We start from the raw sequence: 22,689 nt of genomic DNA on the forward strand, positions 1-22,689 counted from the left end.
ATGGATGATGCTTCCGCCATCGTCACTGTTTTCTCAGTACCAGATCTGATATTACCAATATTTCATACCGTTACTGTCATCATTGTTCAATACAAGAGATCGGATCAATTTCACCATGGCATACTGTGTCTCAATCAGTAACAGTTCTTCGGTTTCAGTCGACCATTGCAAAAGCAGGGCAGTGGTGTGGAAACTCTGTGGTTTCCCATTACCCATGATCCCCTTGGGCTGGGGGGTCACACCACGATTTGGAAATTTATTTCTTTCCGTTTTTTGACCCGTGGTTCAGTTCTGTTCTGATTGTGAGGTTGTTAAAGTTTGAGGAAGTGAAGGTGATAAGAGAGCCTAGTGGTGGTATCACTGTGGGACAAAGCAAGCGCACAAGAGGACTGTTCTCATGAAGGCAAATTTACTGTAGCCAGCACCCTAATCTGTGAAGCTCGCTGAGATTAAATCTGATCAAACCAAACTCCAGAATAAGGTAAGAGCTTTATCAGTTATCAATGGGTACCAACATCAGCATTTTCAATTTGCAACTGCGAAGAGTATGTAACATCCGTGCTAAAGTTTACCCTTTTTAATATGCTGAAGACAAAACAGGAAAACATGAACTCGGGCAACATCTTGAAGTGAAGCTATTTCTTTTAGAGAAATAGGTGCTTCTACTTTATGGTAAATCCCCTGCCACCAGCCAACAGATATAGTTTGGATGAGGGCTCAGTCCCTGTTTGCGATTGTATCTTTGACAAAGCCATTTACATTGTAAGGTAGACAATGAAGTACCACCGATATTCTTATAGTTTCAGAGATCTGCAAAAACATACTTAATTAAATATTAATGAAAAGGCAGGAAATAGGCAATTTGGTATGAAATGTGCCTCAGAGCACTAAGTTATGTCCTTCAGTCTCCAAGTTATACACACGGTATGTTACTACTTACTGATAATCCTACTAGTACCTACTAGTCAGCTTTTTTATAGTCTTTAACATATTCTACATAATACTGTAGAGGCATGATGTGTTTAATGTTGTATATTTCTGAAATTAATGTTCACAATTTAAGCAGCTTTAAACAGTTGATTGATTTCTGTAATATATTCATCTACGTTATACATATCATACAATTTATAGAACAGAACCTTTATACTTTTTTTTTTCCATCCCAAAGCCGTTTTCATGTGGTGAAGCTTAGCTGCCAAAGGGAATTTTGTGTCTGTTGTGGAAAGCCGGCAAAGATTAAAATAGTGGATTTTTCAGAATTCAATGGTTAAATTTCTGTTGCTTAAAAAACAAACCACATGGAAACGTTGCAGACTGTGGTTTCCTGCCTTAGTGCAGTGGAAGGGGGGCCCTCCAGGCAGGTTCATAAGCAGTGCATGAGCATTCACAGACACCAACCGACCTAATGACGTCCTACATGGGCCATCATAGGGGAGTGATATGTCAACATGCTACATAGGCCATCATAGGGGAGTGATATGTCAACATGCTACATAGGCCATCATAGGGGAGTGATATGTCAACATGCTACATAGGCCATCATAGGGGAGTGATATGTCAACATGCTACATAGGCCATCATAGGGGAGTGATATGTCAACATGCTACATAGGCCATCATAGGGGAGTGATATGTCAACATGCTACATAGGCCATCATAGGGGAGTGATATGTCAACATTACATTACATTACAGGCATTTGGCAGACGCTCTTATCCAGAGCGACGTACAACAAAGTGTATAACCATAACCAGGAACAAGTATGACGAAACCCCTAGAGAGAAGAACATCCTACATAGGCCATCATAGGGGAGTGATATGTCAACATCCTACATAGGCCATCATAGGGACTGATATGTCAACATCCTACATAGGACATCATAGGAGAGTGATATGTCAACATGCTACACAGGCCATCATAGGGAGTGATATACTAACATACTACATAGGCCATCATAGGGGAGTGATATGCTAACATGCTACATAGGCCATCATAGGGAGTGATATGTCAACATCCTACATAGGCCATCATAGGGGAGTGATATGTCAACAGCCTACATAGAGAATCATAGGGGGTGATATATCAACATGCTAAATATCATACATAGGCCATCATAGGGGTGATATGTCAACATGCTACATAGGCCATCATAGGGAGTGATATGTCAACATCCTACATAGGCCATCATAGGGGAGTGATATGTCAACATGCCACATAGACCATCATAGGGGAGTGATATGCTAACATGCTACATAGGCCATCATAGGGGAGTGATATGTCAACATCCTACATAGGCCATCATAGGGGAGTGATATGTCAACATCCTACATAGGCCATCATAGGGGTGATATATCAACATGCTAAATATCATACATAGGCCATCATAGGGGTGATATGTCAACATTCAGATCTAAAGTTGGATGCAGCAATTCGAAACAGAACGAGCAGGTAAACAGTGACAGGTGCTCACGCATGCAAACAGGGACAAGCGCGTAGCGGCACGCGACAAACAAGGTGGCTCCAAAAAAAAAGTTAGCTCGCAAGAGAACAATTACCTCTCAGAGAACATGAAACAAAAGAAAAAAAAGAAGTGGGTAGGAAGAGCAAGAGGAAATGTGTCAAAAGACGGCACGCCACATTGTGAAACGTGTTCTGAGAACAGGACCAAACTGCCACACGTCTGAATGCGATTAGTCGCTCTTCCCGTAGACTTAGGAGGTTAAGGAGAAGTGTCTCGAGGTCTCTCATTGCATTGCATTACATTACAGGCATTTAGCAGACGCTCTTAACCAGAGCGACTTACACAACATTCTACATAGAATTTACATTTGCATCCATTCATACAGCTGGATATACACTGAAGCAATGCAGGTTAAGTACCTAGCTCAAGGGTACGATGGCAGCGTACTACCCGGGAATCGAACCTGCGACCTTTAGGTTACAAGACCAGCTCCTTACCCATTGTACTACACTGCTGCCTCTCAAGACCTGTCCATTGGCTCCATAAGTGATGTCACCATTCTGCTCTGTTACACCATGGTAATAGCCGTTATTACGACAGGGGTGGTGAGGAAGCACACTCTGTGAGTCTTTTATACCAGCCGACATTATCATTAATGAATGCACAATATGGTTATTAGGCCAAGAACCGAGAAGGCAAAAAGACACAATATTCATTTCATTCGTCTCATCATTCATTATCTCTGTGGTTGTCAAAGTGGGGGGTGGAGGGGGAGGGGGAGGGGGGGCTGCCCCTGGGGGGGGCACACAGAGACAATGGGAGGAGGGTGTGGGGAGGTGCTAGGTGACTGTTGAAGAGAAAACAAAGTCCATTCCAAACCAAAATGAAAAGAATAGCATTCAAAGTTTTTTTTTTGATTCAGGAACTCTGGGAATCACTTGCCAAAAATGTAAGAAGTTGGGAGCCTCTCCGCCTTGGCTTCACCCTGTATCAGCATTTTCACTGCGTCCTTCTCCGCCCCCCCCCCCCCCCGTGTCTCTTCTGGTAATCCTCCTCCTCCTCCTCCTCCTCTGTTCCCTCCTCCCTTTCCGCCATTCTCGCAGAATGACGGAAGCCAAGCACCCGATGTCGCCCCCGCTGGGCCCGGACGGCGCCGGCCTGGGCCCGCCATCGCCCAACGACCCTCCCCAATACAACCTGCCGCCGGACCAGCCCCCACCGCCGTACATGCCCCCCACCTACCAGCAGTCGCCACCTCTCTACCCCCCTCCCGCCGCTGGATTCCCCGACTCCATGCCACCCGGAGAGCTGAGCCCCCCGCCCTACACTTCAGGTAACAGCGAAAAACAAAATAAAATAAAATTTCGAGGAAGAATTGTGAGGAGGAAGTGGGTCGACAGCCCGTGTGAGGGGGAATATGTCCGTGTGGGGCGACATAGCTCAGGTGCCGGTTCGATCCCCCGCCCTGGGCGTGTCGAAGTGTCCCTGAGCAAGACACCTAACCCCTAACTGCTCTGGAGAATGAGAGGCGTCAATTGTAAAGCGCTTCGGATATAAGCGCTATATGAATGCAGTCCATTTACCATTTGAATAAAACCGTTACAAATCAGGCAACTTTCAATTATTTGTTAAACATCAAAGGAATTGTCTTGTGTGTTTTTTTTTTTGTTGTGCTTTCTGTAAACTCCCAATAAAAGCCCGTCGGGGTTTTTTGCTGGAGGTTCCATCGCTTCCGTGCCGCCCACTGCAAGCAGGTAGTGCCCGGTGCCCGTGCCCGTGCCCGTGCCCGTGCCAGGTGGCGGCAGCGGCTGCCCGCCGGTCTCAGTGCGCTAAAGCTGTTTCTCTCTCCACAAGGGGTGGCCGACGTGCCAGCGGGCAGCACCAGCAGCCTGCTCGTCTCTTCCTTCGAGGACAAAACCATCCGCAGGGCTTTCGTCAGGAAGGTCCGTACGCACGTCGCTGCGCCCGTCCCAAGGCTATCACACGTCTTCTCTCACGTTCGCTTTTTAAAAATTTACTTCTGTATTTATTTTTTATTTTCTGTTAATAAAATGTCAGCTCCAGTTCAGTTTCATTTTTCGACCCTCCGTTAGTTTGAATTTTATTCTGTTTTTAATAGGCTCTGTGTGGCTATTTAGTTTTTATATTACATAGCTGAGCTTTAGCTCTAGCCCAACATCTTCTAGCACTCTGAACTTCAGTTTGTGCTACAGTGCCTTTCCCAGTCAAGCTGTGTGTCCATCATTACCCATCACAGTGAGGACCTGTCCTGGCCACGGGCACAGAGTCTCTCTACCTGTCTAATTTCTCAGTGCAGCGACTTTTTATATGTCCCGCGCATCCATATCGAGTCACGCTGTGCTTTTTCACAGTAGTTACACTCTACCTGCTCAAGTGATCAACTCAGCTCAGTGTTCAGTGTGGTGATCGTACCTACCTGGACAGGTGTTCAGTGTGGCGATTCTGCCTACCTGTACAGGTGTTCAGTGTGGTGATCGTACCTACCTGGACAGGTGTTCAGTGTGGCGATTCTGCCTACCTGGACAGGTGTTCAGTGTGGCGATCGTACCTACCTGGACAGGTGTTCAGTGTGATGATTCTACCTGTACAGCTGTTCAGTGTGGTGATCGTACCTACCTGGACAAGTGTTCAGTGTGGCGATTCTGCCTACCTGGACAGGTGTTCAGTGTGGCGATCGTACCTACCTGGACAGGTGTTCAGTGTGATGATTCTACCTGTAAAGGTGTTCAGTGTGGCGATTCTACCTACCTGCACAGGTGTTCAGTGTGGTGACGCTGCAGCTGCTCGTTACCTTCAGTGTGGTGTGCCTGTTCACCTTCTCAGCGACGGTGAAGAAGGCTGTGCAGGGGAACATCTGGATCTATCTAAGCTCCTACATCATCTTCGTCGTTGTGGCGATTTGCCTCAGCTTTAGCAGCTCCTTCAGCCGGAAGCACCCCTGGAACCTGCTGGGGCTGGTGAGCACAACACCACCATCTGCTGGAAGCTAGAGGCATTACCTAGCAGCAGAACACTGCCGCCTGCTGTAAGCTAGAGGCATTACTTAACAGCACACTACCGCCACCTGCTGTAAGATAGAGGCATTACCTATCAGCACACTACTGCCCCCTGCTGTAAGATAGAGGCATTACCAATCAGCACACTACTGCCCCCTGCTGTAAGATAGAGGCATTACCTAACAGCACACTACCGCCACCTGCTGTAAGATAGAGACATTACCTATCAGCACACTACTGCCCCCTGCTGTAAGATAGAGGCATTACCTAACAGCACACTACTGCCCCCTGCTGTAAGATAGAGGCATTACCTATCAGCACGCTACTGCCACCTGCTGTAAGAGAGAGGCATTACCTAACAGCACACTACTGCCACCTGCTGTAAGATAGAGGCATTACCTAACAGCACACTACTGCCACCTGCTGTAAGATAGAGGCACTACCTAATAGCACACTACCACTCCCTTCTGTAAGAGAGAGGAACTGCAGAATAGTAGAATACCGCCCCCTGTTTCTAACCTGAGACACTGGCTGACAGTAGAAGAGAGTAGGTCCCTGAGACAGGCCATGTTTCTCTGCTCACAGGCAGTGGTCACTCTCACTCTGTCCTACATGGTCGGCACGGTGGCCTCCTACCACAACACTACCGCCGTGGCCATCGCCATGGGAACCACCATGGTCGTCTGCTTCGCCATCATCATCTTCTCGGCCCAGGTAAACATCGCCGGTCCGTCTCAGGTCAAAGTAAACCTCACCTGAGGTCTGCTTCCCATCAGCCCAGGTAAACCCACCTGTACGTCTCTCAGCCCAGGTGAACTCACCTATGCATATCTCACCCCAGGTAAAATTACCTGTGCATCTCTCAGCCCAGGTAAACTCACCTGTGCGTATCTCACCCCAGGTAAACTTACCTGTGCATCTCTCAGCCCAGGTAAACTCACCTGTATGTCTGTGAGCCCAGGTAAACTCACCTGTATGTCTGTGAGCCCAGGTAAACTCACCTGTACGTCTCTGAGCCCAGGTAAACTCACCTGTATGTCTGTGAGCCCAGGTGAACTCACCTGTGCATCTCTCAGCCCAGGTGAACTCAGCTGTGCATCTCTCCGCTCTGGTGAACTCTCCTTACCTGTTTCTCAGGTGAACTCATCTGGTTTCTTTATGCATCTGTTTCAGACCCGTGTGGATTTCACCGTGTGCAATGGAACTCTACTAATATTGTCTGTGATCCTGCTGATGTTTGGATTCTTCTGCTGCTTCTTCTACTCCAGCGTTCTGCAGATCGTCTATGGATGTCTTGGGGCCCTGCTCTACTCAGTGGTACAGACATAGTGCATTACCTCCCTGTCTCGGGGCTCTCTCTCTCGCCAGTTCGAATTCAACAGGGCTTTTCAGTGGCATGACAAACATACACTAGTGTTGACTGCTCTGAAATAACACAATAACTTTACTACTGTACATGTACAAAACCCTACTGAACACTTACACTAAATATACCTTTAAACAGCTAGTATGTCCGTACCTACGATAGATTCAGCTGGACACAAGCAATGTGATAGAATTAGTGAAATATGTATTAAGTATGTTTGACATGTCAGATTAAATGTGGGAAGAGTTTGATCCAGACGACATGGAGCAACAAAAATTAGTGGAAAAAGTACAGTTGTTTGTAACTAAAGGCTGATAACCACTGCAGACTGCAGTGCTGTGATACACTTATAGTATATGAAGCGTATTGTGACAATTGTGAAATTTGTGATATAAATACATTTTGATGATCTTGATATCTCTTCCAACCCCCCTGCCCCCACTCTCTTTCTCTCTCCCTCTCCCCCCTCTCGCTCTTCCTCTCTCTCCCCTCCACCTCCTCTCTCTCCGTCTCTCCCTCTCCCTCTCTCCCCTCACCCTCTCTCTCTTTCCCCCCACCCTCTCTCTTTCCCCCCACCCTCTCTCTCTCCCCCCCTCTCTCTCCCCCTCCTCCCCCTGCCCTCTCTTTCTCTCCCCCCTGCCCCCCCTCTCTCTCCCTCCCCCTCTCTCTCTATCAGTTCCTGGCTGTGGACTGCCAGCTGGTGATGGGGAGGCAGAAGTACAGTCTGAGCCCAGAGGAGTATGTGTTTGCCTCCCTCATCCTGTATCTGGACATCATCACCATCTTCCTCTACCTGCTCATCCTGCTGGGAGGCAGCTCCAGCAACTAGCCACACACACACGCACACACACACACACACACACATGCATACACGCACACACAAACACAACCATTGACGTACGCACACATACTCATGTGCGCACACAAAGCATGCATGCATTCACACGCACACACACAGGCACACACACAGGTATGCACACACACACACACGCATACACACACGCACGCACGCGCACATATATTTGATGTTAAGTTAAAGCTGCATACTGCACCATTAGCATACCATGTTCCTTCATTAAGACACACACTCAACACACCCTCAGCAATCAGCTCCCTAAACACACAGACGTGTCGTGTGAATGCAAACATCCTTGGAAAGGGAAATCTGATATCAATGTGACCCCTGTACAGCCAATGCACTGGTCTATCCAACGCCATTTTGGATGCCAGCGTGTTCTCCTTTCTGCTCAAACTGCATCAATGAATTGTGTTTCTTAAAAATGATGGAAATTACTTTCTAATTAAATTGCGGTATTTCCGGCAGAATGTTCCTTTTGACCTGTAAAAACCACAGTAACTTATGCAGTAAACTTTTCCGTCTTTGTATAAATAAACCTTTTTCCCGTCTGAATTATGTTCCCATCAGTGGTATCGTGATCAACCAAGTAAAATGCCTTTGAAATACTGCTACCCCAGTGAGACCCCACTGGCTGCACATCTGAAAAATGAAATCCAACGATTTGTAAACAGGAAATCACACGTTCCCACAGGACCCCGTTGTACCCCGATATTTGTTCTGTCATTCTTAAATTCGTTTGTTTTTCTTCTTCCTAATATTTTTGTGTATCTTGACTGGTCCCCCTGCTCACAGTTGGGTGCCTGTGAGTATGGAAAGCTACAAGCACACACACACGCACACGCACACGCACACACACACGCGCGCATGCCCACACACGCACACACACACAAATACACACAAACTTGAGGACAAAGCCAGTCACGCGTTTTCATATTTTAAATTCATTTACTTTAGAGAATACAAAGAAAGAAACGAAACAGTCAGAAACTCACAAAGGTTGAGTATGTAAAACTTCATAGTGCACGGTGCACACAGTGCAACCTCCCACCTCTCTTTCACTCTTTCAATCCTTTTGCCCCTTGCTCCCTCCGTCCCTCTCATTCCCTCCGTCCGCTGGCTCTCTCCCTCCCTCTCTCTCTCTTCCCCCCCATCTCTCTCCCTCTCTCCTACCACAGCGCAGAGTAGTTGAACTGCACCCTCAGCAGGTATTTCATGCGGACCTGGGTGGGGCTGTACACCACAAACTCGTTGTAGAGAAGGGAGTAGCCCCCCCTTTGCCCCACACCCGTCCTCACGCTGGGGCCCATGGGTACGGCGGCTCCATCCCTGAGAAAGGGGGGGGGGGGGGGCGGAAGGGGGGGGGTAAGAAGGGAAGAGGCTCACAGTTGTCACGACGAAGGCTTTCTCTACAAGCGCAGATTATTTAAACACACCTAAACAGTCACACAGCTTTCACAGGTTTGTGGCTGTTTCCTGTGTTGTGTGTATGTGTGCGTGTGTGAGTGTGTGTATATGTGTGTCTGTGTGTGTGTGTGAGTGTGTGTGTGCGAGCGTGTGTATGCGAGTGTGTGTGTCTGTGTGTGTATGTGTGCGCGCGCGTGTGTGCGCGTGTGAGTGTGTGTCTGTGTGTATGTGTGAGTGTGTGTGTGCGAGTGTGTGTGTCTGTGTGTGTATGTGTGCGCGCGTGTGTGTGTGCGTGTGTGTCTGTGTGTGTATGTGTGAGTGTGTGTGTGCGAGCGTGTATATGCGAGTGTGTGTGTCTGTGTGTGTATGTGTGAGAGAGAGACACTCACAGGGTGATGGTGTTTTTGGGGTGTGTGTGTGTGTGTGTGACACTCTCAGGGTGATGGTGATTTTGGGGTGTGTGTGTGTGTGTGTGTGTGTGACACTCACAGGGTGATGGTGTTTTTGGGGTGTGTGTGTGTGTGACACTCACAGGGTGATGGTGTTTTTGGGGTGTGTGTGTGACACTCACAGGGTGATGGTGTTTTTGGGGTGTGTGTGTGACACTCACAGGGTGATGGTGTTTTTGGGGTCGGGGCCTGTCTGGCCCAGGCCCTTGGTGCTGTGTTTCCCAGCAGGAAGTTTGTCTGCATCATAGTCAGCATCCACCAACTCATTACTGTCGCCCAGGGCAACCTGATAACAACACACACACTTATGTACAACATCCAGCAACTCGTTAATGTCGTCCAATTTAACACATGACTATTTTATGGTTGGATACGCTAATTTTGAAGAAGTGAGTAATAGCTGATCAGTCAGGGTCTCCTAATAGGAGCAGTAAAAAAGGCCAAAAGGATGCTGGGATATGTAGTAAAAAGTATTGAGCATAAATCAAAGTTACACTGATGTTATACAGATCATGTGTTTTTGTGTATTGCATGCAGATTCTGGGCACCACACCATAAGAAACATATAGATGCTTTGGAAAAGGTACAAAGAAGGGCAACTAAACTGGTCATGGAATGAAATGTAAAAGTCTATATATAAAAGTCACTAAATTCTTCCATGCTCATCAAAGAGGAGATAAGGGGAATTTGACATTTCAGGTTTTTGCATCTTTAAAATAGATTAAGAGTGAACTTAAAAAGATTTGGGGCTTTTTACAGTTAAGAATATGGAAAAGCTCGCCAGGTGACATAGTGCCGCACCATCACAAAAGCTGACACAAAACACACCCACACATGCCACATGCACAAAACACACACGCACAGCAAGCAGAGATACGCACCCACCTCACACTCTCATACACACACACACCTCAGAGAGGAGAAGCAGGCCTGTGTTTTTCTTCTGGTTGGCAAAGCAGTAGTTGGCGCTTTTTGACGACATGTCAGCAAAGTAGACGCCCTTCCCAAACTGCAGACAGAGGGGAAAAGAGAGTTCTGAGAGTTCAGGATGATAACAAGTCTGTGCTGAGGCTGATAATAGTATGTGCTGAGGCTGATAATGAGTCTGTGCTGCAGGTCATAATGAGTCTGTGTTGAGGCTGATAATGAGTCTGAGTTGAGGGTGATAATGAGTCTGTACTTCGGGTCATAATTAGTCTGTGCTGACAGTGATACTGAGTCTGTACTGCGGGTCATAATGAGTCTGTGCTGAGGATGATAATGAGTCTGTGCTGAGGCTGACAATGACAGTCCGTGCTGAGGCTGATAATGAGTCTGTACTGAGGCTGATAATGAGTCTGTCCTGAGTATGATAATGAGTCCGTGCTGAGGCTGATAATGAGTCTGTCCTGAGTATGATAATGAGTCTGTGCTGAGGCTGACAATGACAGTCCGTGCTGAGGCTGACAATGACAGTCTGTACTGAGGCTGATAATGAGACTCACCATGTATCCGGTGACGGGGGCCTCAGGGGGGGCCACGCGTAGGCCCTGGCTTAGGATCCCCACCCAGTTGGACAGACGGGATCCGTGCCACAGCAGAGTCCTGCAGCAACACACAAACACACACATCTACACCATGCGCAAACACACACACACACACACACACACACACACATCTGCACCTTGCAGCAATACACACACACACACATCTGCACCCTGCGGCAATACACACACACACACATCTGCATCTTGAGGCAATACACACACACAACACCCCACTGCAGAAGCACATGCACACACAGAATACCTGTTGTGCAGCTGTGACTGGAAGTTGTCCATCTCTCCCTCTCTGTCCACTGTGAATATGTCCAAGATGGTCATGGTGTAGTCACTGTGTGTGGGAGCGTGAGTGGTCTGCAGGTACTGCTCTATCACCTGGAAAGTGGGGAAAAAAGAGTGATCAAGAGAGAGAGGGAAAGAGAAAGCAAGTGAGAGGGAGGGAGGAGACAAAGAGAGTTTGCAGTCTACAGCCCCATGGCCCCTGCACAATGATGACAAAACTTTCTGTTGCATTTCCCACAGGGCTGAAACTGCTGCAGAATATTGATCTGCTACAGCGGCGCTGTCAGAACTGGGCCCTGGCAGTAAACCTACAATAGACCAGAGTTCTGGTATTCCAGGGATTAGATCAGAATTATGGTATTCCAGGTGGCAATTCGGATCACAGGCCAACAGACTCCACTTCAACACAAACAACACACACCCGCAGATGTACGTACATGTGAACGCACACACACACACACACACACCTTGAACTCGTGGCAGTTGGAAGCCAGGGGGTGCAGGTTGCAGTGTAGGGAGTGATACTGGCGATCCAGCGGGTGCTCCAAACTGCCTGCATCCATCTGAGCCACTTTAACCGCTATCTGTATATCACTGAGGGCCTGAGGCACAGAGAGAGACCGTCACTGAGATACAGAGAGAGACCGTCACTGAGACAGAGAGAGAGACCATCACTGAGAGACACAGAGAGAGACCGTCACTGAGACAGAGAGAGAGACCATCACTGAGAGACACAGAGAGAGACCATCACTGAGATACAGAGAGAGACCGTCACTGAGACAGAGAGAGAGACCATCACTGAGACACAGAGAGAGACCATCACTGAGATACAGAGAGAGACCATCACTGAGATACAGAGAGAGACCGTCACTGAGACAGAGAGAGAGACCGTCACTGAGGCACAGAGAGAGACCGTCATTGAGGCACAGAGAGAGACCATCACTGAGATACAGAGAGAGACAGTCACTGAGATACAGAGAGACTGTCAATGAAGCACAGAGAGACCGTCACTGAGAGACAGAGAGAGACCGTCACTGAGAGACAGAGAGAGATCGTCAATGAGATACAGAGACCATCACTGAGAGACACAGAGAGAGACCGTCACTGAGATACAGAGATACCATCACTGAGAGAGAGAGACCGTCACTGAGATACAGAGAGACCGTCACTGAAGCACAGAGAGAGATCGTCACTGAGAGACACAGAGAGAGACTGTCACTGAGAGACAAAGAGAGATCGTCACTGACAGACCAGACTCAGCTGCTCAAAAGTGCAAAAACAAATCCTCACAAATCTCATCCCGTTCTCACCTCCAGCAACGCTATCTTCTCCTTCAGCTCCTCTTCTGTACGAATAAGGGGTGGGGTACGCAATCTGAGAGAGAGAGAGAGAGAGAGCCTGCAGCCATTTAAATGTGTATATAGTTATGCATGATGCAGGTGCGTTTACCCCAACTTCATGCAGGATCACAGGTGTATTTACCACAAGTCACACAGGATGGGCAGTGCTTACCCCAGAAAATTTTTATTAGTGAGCGGTGGTGTGGACAAGGGGGGTGGGGGGTGGGGGGGGGGGGGGGGCGTTTGCACTGGCAACAACCTACATTCTAAAAAACCTCACTGTGGCAAGTGAAGAGGATGCGGTATACGAGCGGTTTTGTACCGAAGCAACGGTGACACCAGCTCTTTGGTGCGCGTACTGCTTGCTCAGGGAAAAGATGGGGGTGAAATGAAGAAATGAAGTGAAATCCGGGTCCTTGCACACCTGCGCGTGTACGCTCCATGTATCGGGCACTGAAGCACCCACGGCCGCCTCCATGGCCTGGATGTTCGGCTCTAAGGAAGCCTTGCTCTTATCAGCAGTACTGCTGCTACAGCGAGCATCTCACTGTCGCTACTACTGCTTTCGTCCATTTTCGCTATATTGACATAGACATTCGCCAGACGAGTGTGGCAAACGGCAAGGAAATGACAAGGAAGTGGATAGAACCATCGCTATGATAATCATAAGTGACGTTTGATGTAAACGGGTCAGTTTTAGAATTGTGCAAAACCTGGGATGCGGGTGTATTTACCCAAAGTCGTGCGGGATGCGGGTGTATTTACCCAAAGTCGCGCGGGATGCGGGTGTATTTACCCAAAGTCAGGCAGGATGCGGGTGTATTTACCCAAAGTCGTGTGGGATGCGGGTGTATTTACCCAAAGTCGTGTGGGATGCGGGTGTATTTACCCAAAGTCAGGCAGGATGCGGGTGTATTTACCCGAAGTCAGGCAGGATGCGGGTGTATTTACCCAAAGTCAGGCAGGATGCGGGTGTATTTACCCAAAGTCGTGTGGGATGCGGGTGTATTTACCCAAAGTCGTGTGGGATGCGGGTGTATTTACCCAAAGTCAGGCAGGATGCGGGTGTATTTACCCGAAGTCAGGCAGGATGCGGGTGTATTTACCCAAAGTCGTGTGGGATGCGGGTGTATTTACCCAAAGTCGTGTGGGATGCGGGTGTATTTACCCAAAGTCGTGCGGGATGCGGGTGTATTTACCCAAAGTCAGGCAGGATGCGGGTGTATTTACCCAAAGTCGTGTGGGATGCGGGTGTATTTACCCAAAGTCGTGTGGGATGCGGGTGTATTTACCCAAAGTCAGGCAGGATGCGGGTGTATTTACCCAAAGTCAGGCAGGATGCGGGTGTACTTACCCAAAGTCGTGCGGGATGCGGGTGTATTTACCCAAAGTCGTGCGGGATGCAGGTGTATTTACCCAAAGTCGTGCGGGATGCGGGTGTATCTACCCAAAGTCGTGCGGGATGCGGGTGTATTTACCCAAAGTCAGGCAGGATGCGGGTGTATTTACCCAAAGTCGTGCGGGATGCGGGTGTATTTACCCAAAGTCGTGCGGGATGCGGGTGTAAAACTGGTTGCAGGCCTCCAGCAGTTCCTTGGCACTGCCTTTCCTCTGCATGCACTCCTCGATCTGCTTCAGAGCCTCGTAGCCCGCCTTGATCTGCTCCACCCTCAGCTTCCCTGCAGTAACGACAGAAACCTTACCACAACACGCAAACACACACACACACACACTCCAGTAAGCACGCAAACACACACACACCCGCATCCCACATGACTTTGGGTATGCACGCAAACACACACACACAGAGACACAAATGCACACACAGAGACAAATGCGCACACACACATGCACAAACACGCACAAATGCACACACACACACACACACAAAAATGCATAGACAGATACACACAAACACACACAAATGCACACATACAAACACATACACTCCTGCACGCACGCACGCACGCACACACACTTGAACATTTGCGTTACCCCACACACACCCAGGGGAGCTTTCTTGGTGTCGAACTTCATCTCCAGCACACACTCCTCCATGGCTTTGATGTCACAGATGAGCTCCAGGAGGGACTGCAATTTGCTGTCCAGCTGGGAGGCCCTTTTCTGGGGCGGAGCATCAACTTCAGTCCCAGGCTTCGTCTTGGCCTCCTGGGGACAAGGAGGACACAACATCAGTACAAGGGAGGATAGAGGGGCATTGCTGCATTTGGTCAAAGAACACCGGCTGGTGGAGAGAGCACACACACCTGGGTCGCGTCAACCAATCAGCCCAGGGGCTTAAAGACGTGTCTCTCTCCACTGTTCGGGGGGCCGAGACTGAGAGCGCACGCCGGGAGAGTGAGTTTTTTGTGTTTCGGTTTTCTGCGCACAAAAGGGCGGGAAAAGAAAACTGCCGCTGAAAAGCAGCTTTAGCTGGCAACTGAGAAGCTAACAGTGCCGTGCTGAAAAGCGGTCGCTCTGTTTCACTTTCTTTCGTCTTCGCTGTTTTAATTTTTTGTTCTAGTTTATCGTTTTCACCAGGAACCCGTGTGGGGGAAGGGTGAAGATGTCCGGTTATTTGATTCCATGTTTATGTCTGCGTGTGGGCTCTCTTTTTTTGTCCTGGAGTGGGGGGAGGGGGGGGCATATCTGGGAACCGAACAGTTTCCCCAGCCCTCACCTAAAGGTGGGCAGAACTCTCAGAACTGAGGAATCCATCACCGAAGAGTGGTGGAATTGATTTGATTGGGATCTGTCCATCTGGGTTCCATTTGGCTGAGTTTTATTGGGTTCCGTATGGCTGAGTTGGGTTTTATTGGGTTCCGTATGGCTGAGTTGAGTTTTATTGGGTTCCTTTTGGCTGAGTTTGGTGCTTTGCAGCTGAATTCCACAGGGCAGCGTAATGGCCTGGGAACTGCGCTGGTGATTCCGAGTTTGCAGGTTCTATTCCCAGGTGGGGGGGCAGCTGGGGGTTGGCTTCGTGTTTGCGGGGCGTTAGGGTGGGGTTAGGGTTGGGGGTAGGGGTGGGGTTAGGGTTGGTTTAGGGTTGGGTTTGGGGGTGGGGTTAGGGTTAGAGTTGGGTTTGGGGGGGGGGCAGTGGCCCCCCTCCTCAGTCACGCCGCGATGGGAAACATATTCAAGGCGCAGGTCACACGACAGAGGCAGCAACACGTGCGTCCCATTTACAGACCATGCTCAGCGCAACCGCGATCCACATTTTCCTCTCTCTCTCTCTCTCTCTCTCTCTCTCTCTCTCTCTCTCTCTCTCTCTCTCTCTCTCTCTCTCTCTCTCTCTCTCTCTCTCTCTCTCTCTCTCTCTCTCTCTCTCTCTCTCTCTCTCTCTCTCTCTCTCTCTCTCTCTCTCTCTCTCTCTCTCTCTCTCCCTCCCTCCCTCCCTCCCTCCCTCCCTCCCTCCCTCCCTCCCTCCCTCCCTCCCTCCCTCCCTCCCTCCCTCCCTCCCAGGGGTGTCACGCCGGCGTGTGTCACTATCAGGTACGTTACAGGATGGAGGGCAACGTTAAAGGAGGGATGGCGAACGAGTGCGTGAATAATGCCCGTGCCTGATCGCTGGAGCCGTAGTCCATGAACAGAATGTCGTATTTTCCCGCCACTTTTTCAAAGGAAGCTCGCGCTTCCCACTCGTTCTTCGTCTTGTCAAAAAACCTGAGAGGAAAAAGCAAAGACATAAAGACACACAGCCGGTCAACAAACACCGAACAAACACACGATGAACACACGCCTCTGACACGGCAAACACACATACACACACATGCCTCTGACACACAGCACGCACACACACACACACGCACACACACCTTCTGACACACAACAAACACACACACCTCTGACACACAGCAAACACACACACCGCTGACACACAATAAATACACAGCAAACACACAATAAACATACATGCCTCCTACACACAGCAAACACACAATAAACACACACACACACATCTGACACACAACAAACACACACACCTCTGACGCACAGCAAACACACAATAAACACACACGCCACAGAATTACGCACTTTTTCTGGAAGACGTCTTTAGCCTGAGAGAGGTCTGGCCCACAGGACACCAGACTGTGCTGCCCGGTCTTTCCCACTGACGGACCGACAGACAGACACAGAGAAGAGAGAGATTATACGATTATGACCCAAACAGACACACACACACACACACAACCACATGCAAACCCATACACGCACACAAGCCTACATACGCACGCACATACACTCTCGCGCACATGCAAACATACTCTCGCGCAAACAAGCCCGCATACGCACGCACGTACACTCTTGCACACACACACACGCATGCACGTACACACACAAGCACGCACACAAGCCTGCATACGCATGCACATACACTCTCGCGCACACATATACACGCATGCACATACATTCTTGCGCGCACACACACACACACGCTCACACACACACACACGCTCACACACACACACACACACACGCTCACACACACACACACACACACACACACGCTCACACACACACACTGACCTCTCCCCCATCTCATCCACACGCTGTAGTTCTTGGCATTGTCATCCTGCAGCAGCTGTATCAGGTAGTATTTGTTGTTATTGAACTGGAGGTTGGTCTGTAACGGACGACACAAACGCAGCGTGTTAACACCACACAAACAAACTGTCATTTATCTATCCAGGTAGGACGCTGCCGACATAAGTTCACTGAAAAAAACAATGCACGGCAGCACAGGGAATAGTACATGACAGCATTACAGATCACACCGCTTACCTGGTTTAACATTATATCATAGACATCCTCTCCTTCACAGTACACGTGGGCCTGAAAGAGAGAGGGCAGAGAGAGATGAGGTTGAGAGAGAAAGAGCAGAAAAAAACCACACATTTATATTTACTGCTGAGCACAGGAAATCTAAAGCAAACTCGCAGCCTCTGTGCTCTGCCACAAAACACAAGCATGCAAATCCAGGGGACCTCCGACCACCCTCCACTAGATGGCACTATTGCTCACTGCAGCCATGGCAACACAACCACAGGAGAGAGGATGCATTAACAAGAAAGGGTAATTACACCCTAGATCACTTTTGAATTTTTTATTTTTTGTTGTAGCTGTAAACGTGTTTGTATGCCTACTTTATTATGAAACATTTTAACCCATCCCATTATTCCAACATTTCTGAAATAATATCATTTTATCAGTAAAAAAAAAAAAAAAAAAAACAGGAAGAAAAAGTCTTGGTGCTGCCTTCTAATATTTCAAAAATGCTTTCTGCATTCATAAACGTTCATGTTCCACCGAAACAGTCCACTACAAATATGTTTCTTAACACTTGAGGCGAGAAATAGGTCATGTAATTGCCGAACCTTGATTCACATTTGATCCGCAACGCCAAGTTTTTGAAAGTTTTATCCGAGTTTCACAAGCCTGGCGAAGCTCCGCAGTACAAATTCATTTGCATATAGAACACTTTATGCAAATGAGATGGACACACCGACTCCACCCACCCGCAGGACGCATTTTTCAAAACTGTACAGTAGGCAGAGTCAGGCTGAAACAGTGAGTGCAATTACTCTTTGAAGATACTGTGTATTTCCTGCAGTAGTATGTGTGGACTGTAGGGTGTCATTGGCTCTCCTGTAGTACTGTGTGGCTCCAGGGCAAACTGTGATTGCACAGGCAGCAGTATATTAAGAAAACAGAGAATGAGGGGCAGGAGCAAAACAGGAAACAGGAAGTACCTTTCCCAGCTTGGCTGTGCACTCTGAGTCCACCGGAGCCTTCCCCTTCATTACCACTGTCTTCACAACCTCTGCACGTGTACACACATGCAGACACACACACACGCACATACACGGCACACACACACGCAGCACATACACGGCGCACACACATGCACGCATGTACATACACACACACACGCATACACACAAAGCATTGTTAATATAATCACTCCACTTAGACATAACTTCCAGTGTAATCTCTGCACACATACAGAGCACTGTCAACATAATTTCTGCACCGAAATGCACACACACGCTATTGTCCTTACAAGCAATGCATGTATATACACACGCACATACTATTGTCCTCACAAGCTATTAGACCTGGGTCAAATGCGTATTTGTTTGGGATTCAAATACTTTTCTATGCATTACTGACCTTGTCTGGTGTATTTGAACCAATGAAATTCTTTCAAAAAATGCAAACCCCGCCTTCTGGTCATATTCGCAGGCTTAATTGCACCAGGCAAGATCAATAGAGCGCAGAAAAGTATTTGAATCCAAAACAAATACGTATTTGACCGAGGTCTGCAAGCTATGCATGTGTACACACACACACACACACACACACACACACACACCAGTCAAGGCAACTGCACAGCATACACAAGGAACACCAAAAACAGCCCTCAGCCCCACGGGTCCCGTCGTGCTTACCCTTGCTATCTGTGCATTCCGTCGGGACATCCTGACTGGCCTTTTCACTCCTCCCCTTGCCCCGCCTCTTTTTGGCAACTGGCTCCTCCACCACCTCCTCCTCCTCTTCCTCCTCCTTAATGTGGGAAGGGCCTCCAGCATCACTTGCACTCTCTGTCAGAGGAATCAGGTTTTAGGTCATATCAGTCCTCAGGGCGTACTGCAGTTGTTACCCCTCCTAAATTTCTATGGTGCCTGACCTTCTCCGTCTCGATTCCTTTCGTCCAAGGGCCTCTGCCCTTCCCACACCCCGAGTTTGTAGACTGCTCTCGCCCCTGTCCCTCCCCTGGTTCAAGCCCCAGGCCTTGACACAACCTGGAACCCCAGACACATCACCTCACCCCTCTGAACCGTATATTATACATTATACGTACATACGTACAATATACATTATATTATAGGGGCGACATAGCTCAGGAAGTAAGACCAATTGTCTGGCAGTCGGAGGGTTGCCGGTTCAAACCCCGCCCTGGGCGTGTCGAAGTGTCCTTGAGCAAGACACCTAACCCCTAACTCCTAACTCCTAACTGCTCTGGCGAATGAGAGGCATCAATTGTAAAGCGTTTTGGATAAAAGCGCTATATAAATGCAGTCCATTTACCATTCCTTCATATCAAGTTTCGACTTTACCTGCTAAATGAAACTACTTCATCTGTAAACTGCTCAACCTATTTGATTATTTGCTGTGATAAATCCTTCAATGCATTCCAGTTACATCCATTCTGCCTCTACTTTACACAGACGGCCAGTGGAGGATGGGCTCCCCCTCTATAGCTGGGTTCATCCTGAGATTTCCTCCCATCGGGGAGTTTTTTTTTTAATTTTTTTTTTTTTACCTCTCACCACTTGCTTTTTGGGGGGTTCAGGTTTGGTTTCCTGGTTTATGCTCAATTTTCCTTCGGTTAATCTGTAAAGCATCTTTTTGACAGTTCTCTGTATAAACCACTTTATACAAATTAAATAGATTTATATGTGTACTCACATACAAGCACCCTTGTTTTCAGTGGAATACATGCTCTCATCACCTCTCTCAGTCTCTCTCTCTCTCACACACACACACACACCTTGTTTCAGTGTGTGGGAGCACATACAAGAACCCGTGTTTTCAGTGATACATACTCTCATCATCTCCCTCTGTCTCTTGTCTCTCTCTCTCTGTGTCTCTCTCTCTCACACACACACACACACACACACACACACCTTGTTTCACTGTGTGGGAGCGAATCTTCCTCTGGAATTTGGTGACGGCGTTCGTCTGGATCATCTTCTTCAAGTCCACTCTGTACTTGGAACCGGTGCTCACGGTCAGAGTCATGGACGCCCGACCGGCCTCAACCGCACTGTCCAGCTGGGCACAGGCAGAGGGGGAATAGGCCTCCCACTCCCCATCCCCCACCTCCCACTGCCAAACTATGAGAGAGAGAGGACTTATACGGGGCATACACACCGATTGACTGGGGACTACAGTATATTAACACTGCAATGAGAGTTAATACAGTACATACACACTGATTGACTGGGCACTACAGTAAATTAACACTCCAATGAGAGTTAATACAGTACATAAACACTGACTGACTGGGCACTACAGTAAATTAACACTCCAATGAGAGTTAATACAGTACATACACACTGACTGACTGGGCACTACAGTACATTAACACTCCAATGAGAGTTAATAAAGTACATACACACTGACTGACTGGGCACTACAGTACATTAACACTCCAATGTGAGTTAATAAATACATACACACTGACTGACTGGGCATTAACACTCCAATGAGAGTTAATACAGTACATACACACTGACTGATTGGACACTACAGTACATGAACACTGAAAGAGAGTTTAAGTCAGGATTTATTGCCGAAAGAATAAAAAGCTAAAAATCTGATCAGCTAGATTCTGCAACTTTGGTGCAGCACGAGCACCTTCTCTCGCAGTTTGCGTGTTAAACCGTCTCTGTCTTCCACTTATCAATACCTACCAAGCTAAACAATTTATCCTCATAACCACAAAATTAGCATATAGCAAAGAAAAGCATTCACATGACGTATTAAGTATAAACCTAAAACCGGAAGACAACAAAAAGCAAGAGCGATAGCCACTTATTTGCCAGTAATATCGCAACCTAGTTGGCTAGCAAGGGTCATCACTACATAGCTACCTGTTGTGGGTTCACTCACTCCGTCTTCCTTATTTTCTTCCGGCTTGGTACGGGCACTTCGGGTACGTCTCATTTTAGGGTATAACGGAAATACCAAAGCGCTCTAAACCGTGGGAGGAAATACGTCTGTACCCAGAATGTTAAACTTTAGCTTTGATTTTAGCTCAACATCGGTTATGCTGCGCCTGCGACAGAGGAGGGAAAAACCAACAGCTCGCGCCCACAGAACCCACCTCTGCGATTGGTTGAAGCTCCCGTCGAGCTGCCTCGGGGGCTTTAATTGGCTGAAAAGTAGGAAATTGTTCGCAAGAGGGTCATGAATGAGATGGTTTGGGAGAAAGCTTGTGGCTGTGACGATGGCTGTGACAGTCATTAAACCCGCCCTGCTTTGCCGCCTCCAGATAGAAAACATGTTCGAGCTTGTTTGAAGTCATAATAACACTGGGAATTAATACTTCAGTCAATCCAGTAAAAATATGAACTATCGGTATAAGTATGGTTTACATAGTCCAGACATTGTTGTCTGGGGTGTTTTATCACTGTTTTACATACTGGGTAGTGATTTATTTGGTTTATTTGGAAAGCACATACCCAGATACTGGGCCAAATACAACCCTTTATTGACTGGTGGCCATATGAAGGAAAATAATAAATAAATAAAAGTGTTGACAAATTAGTTTCTTGAAATAGTCAGATTAAAATCAACAAGAGACAGCAACCAGTTTGCTTACATTCAGTTTGCACAATTTTCTTTTTAAATCATTTATTTATTACCGTGCTACCAGGAGCAAATGTTACCTCTGTAACTACCTCTGTAGCTTAAAGTGTCGAGTCGGACCCATTTAGGTGACGGCCCAACTTCTGGTCACAGGCAAATAGTGCGGGATAAGATAATCATACATTATACAGATACGAGTTTTGTCTGTGCTGCTTTTTACAATCGTGTATAACCTTTATACTTAATACTATTATTGGAACTACTTCACCTCTGACAACTTTACTGAACCTTGACATGAAAAGAGAAATTGAAGACGCCGTATTCAACTATTCCTTCTCGTGGGTAATAGTCGGAGATGGCAGCGTGTTTGGTCAGCAGCAAATATCATTATTACTAAACAAATATGAAAAGACTGGATGGAGAGTAGTCTGAATTGGGTTCTGGAAGTGTTTACCAGCTTACACATCGCACTCATACGCCAGCCGCGAACGTTTCCAAGCCGGCGAGATCGCATCCACCGAAAGGCACGCGTAACTGTGCAGATCGGCTTCTCCTGCAGTGATTACTCGCCATTGGCCCATATCTCTGTGCATTCG

At 47.8% G+C, this 22,689-nt stretch overlaps 2 protein-coding genes across 2 annotated transcripts; one reads left to right on the top strand and one right to left on the bottom strand.

Moving 5' to 3' along the window:
• Positions 1 to 285: 285 nt before the first annotated feature.
• si:ch211-284o19.8 (protein lifeguard 1) lies at positions 286 to 8,254 on the top strand. The gene is made up of 7 exons (XM_035431045.1): positions 286 to 481; positions 3,564 to 3,793; positions 4,315 to 4,403; positions 5,238 to 5,438; positions 6,063 to 6,191; positions 6,651 to 6,794; positions 7,520 to 8,254. Exons 2-7 carry the CDS (start codon positions 3,565 to 3,567, stop codon positions 7,670 to 7,672), a joined length of 945 nt encoding a protein of 314 aa, XP_035286936.1. The 5' UTR covers positions 286 to 481; position 3,564; the 3' UTR covers positions 7,673 to 8,254.
• Positions 8,255 to 8,620: 366 nt separating this feature from the next.
• Positions 8,621 to 21,599, bottom strand: parp2 (poly (ADP-ribose) polymerase 2). The gene is made up of 17 exons (XM_035431044.1): positions 21,376 to 21,599; positions 20,407 to 20,616; positions 19,168 to 19,320; positions 18,469 to 18,539; positions 17,501 to 17,551; positions 17,246 to 17,342; positions 16,754 to 16,829; positions 16,279 to 16,381; positions 14,725 to 14,887; positions 14,259 to 14,397; positions 12,689 to 12,752; positions 11,846 to 11,980; positions 11,344 to 11,471; positions 11,040 to 11,139; positions 10,466 to 10,564; positions 9,717 to 9,841; positions 8,621 to 9,028 (listed from the first exon to the last, which is right to left on the bottom strand). The coding sequence occupies exons 1-17, from the start codon at positions 21,446 to 21,448 to the stop codon at positions 8,869 to 8,871; spliced, it is 1,947 nt and encodes a 648-aa protein (XP_035286935.1). The 5' UTR covers positions 21,449 to 21,599; the 3' UTR covers positions 8,621 to 8,868.
• Positions 21,600 to 22,689: the final 1,090 nt, after the last annotated feature.

Source organism: Anguilla anguilla, chromosome 8, assembly GCF_013347855.1.
Source record: "Anguilla anguilla isolate fAngAng1 chromosome 8, fAngAng1.pri, whole genome shotgun sequence".
In the NCBI taxonomy this organism is placed as follows: Eukaryota; Metazoa; Chordata; class Actinopteri; order Anguilliformes; family Anguillidae; genus Anguilla; species Anguilla anguilla.

What these genes read in the sequence shown, in the direction of transcription:
- si:ch211-284o19.8 (XM_035431045.1), top strand. Translation starts at nt 3,565, where the DNA reads ATGACGGAAGCCAAGCACCCGATGTCGCCCCCGCTGGGCCCGGACGGC. An exon ending in CCTGGAACCTGCTGGGGCTG is followed by an intron (nt 5,439 to 6,062) that starts GTGAGCACAACA and finishes CTCTGCTCACAG; the next exon opens with GCAGTGGTCACTCTCACTCT. An exon ending in GGGCCCTGCTCTACTCAGTG is followed by an intron (nt 6,795 to 7,519) that starts GTACAGACATAG and finishes TCTCTCTATCAG; the next exon opens with TTCCTGGCTGTGGACTGCCA.
- parp2 (XM_035431044.1), bottom strand. Translation starts at nt 21,448, where the DNA reads ATGAGACGTACCCGAAGTGCCCGTACCAAGCCGGAAGAAAATAAGGAA. An exon ending in CTCCCACACAGTGAAACAAG is followed by an intron (nt 19,321 to 20,406) that starts GTGTGTGTGTGT and finishes TTCCTCTGACAG; the next exon opens with AGAGTGCAAGTGATGCTGGA. An exon ending in GCACAGCCAAGCTGGGAAAG is followed by an intron (nt 17,552 to 18,468) that starts GTACTTCCTGTT and finishes TCTCTCTTTCAG; the next exon opens with GCCCACGTGTACTGTGAAGG.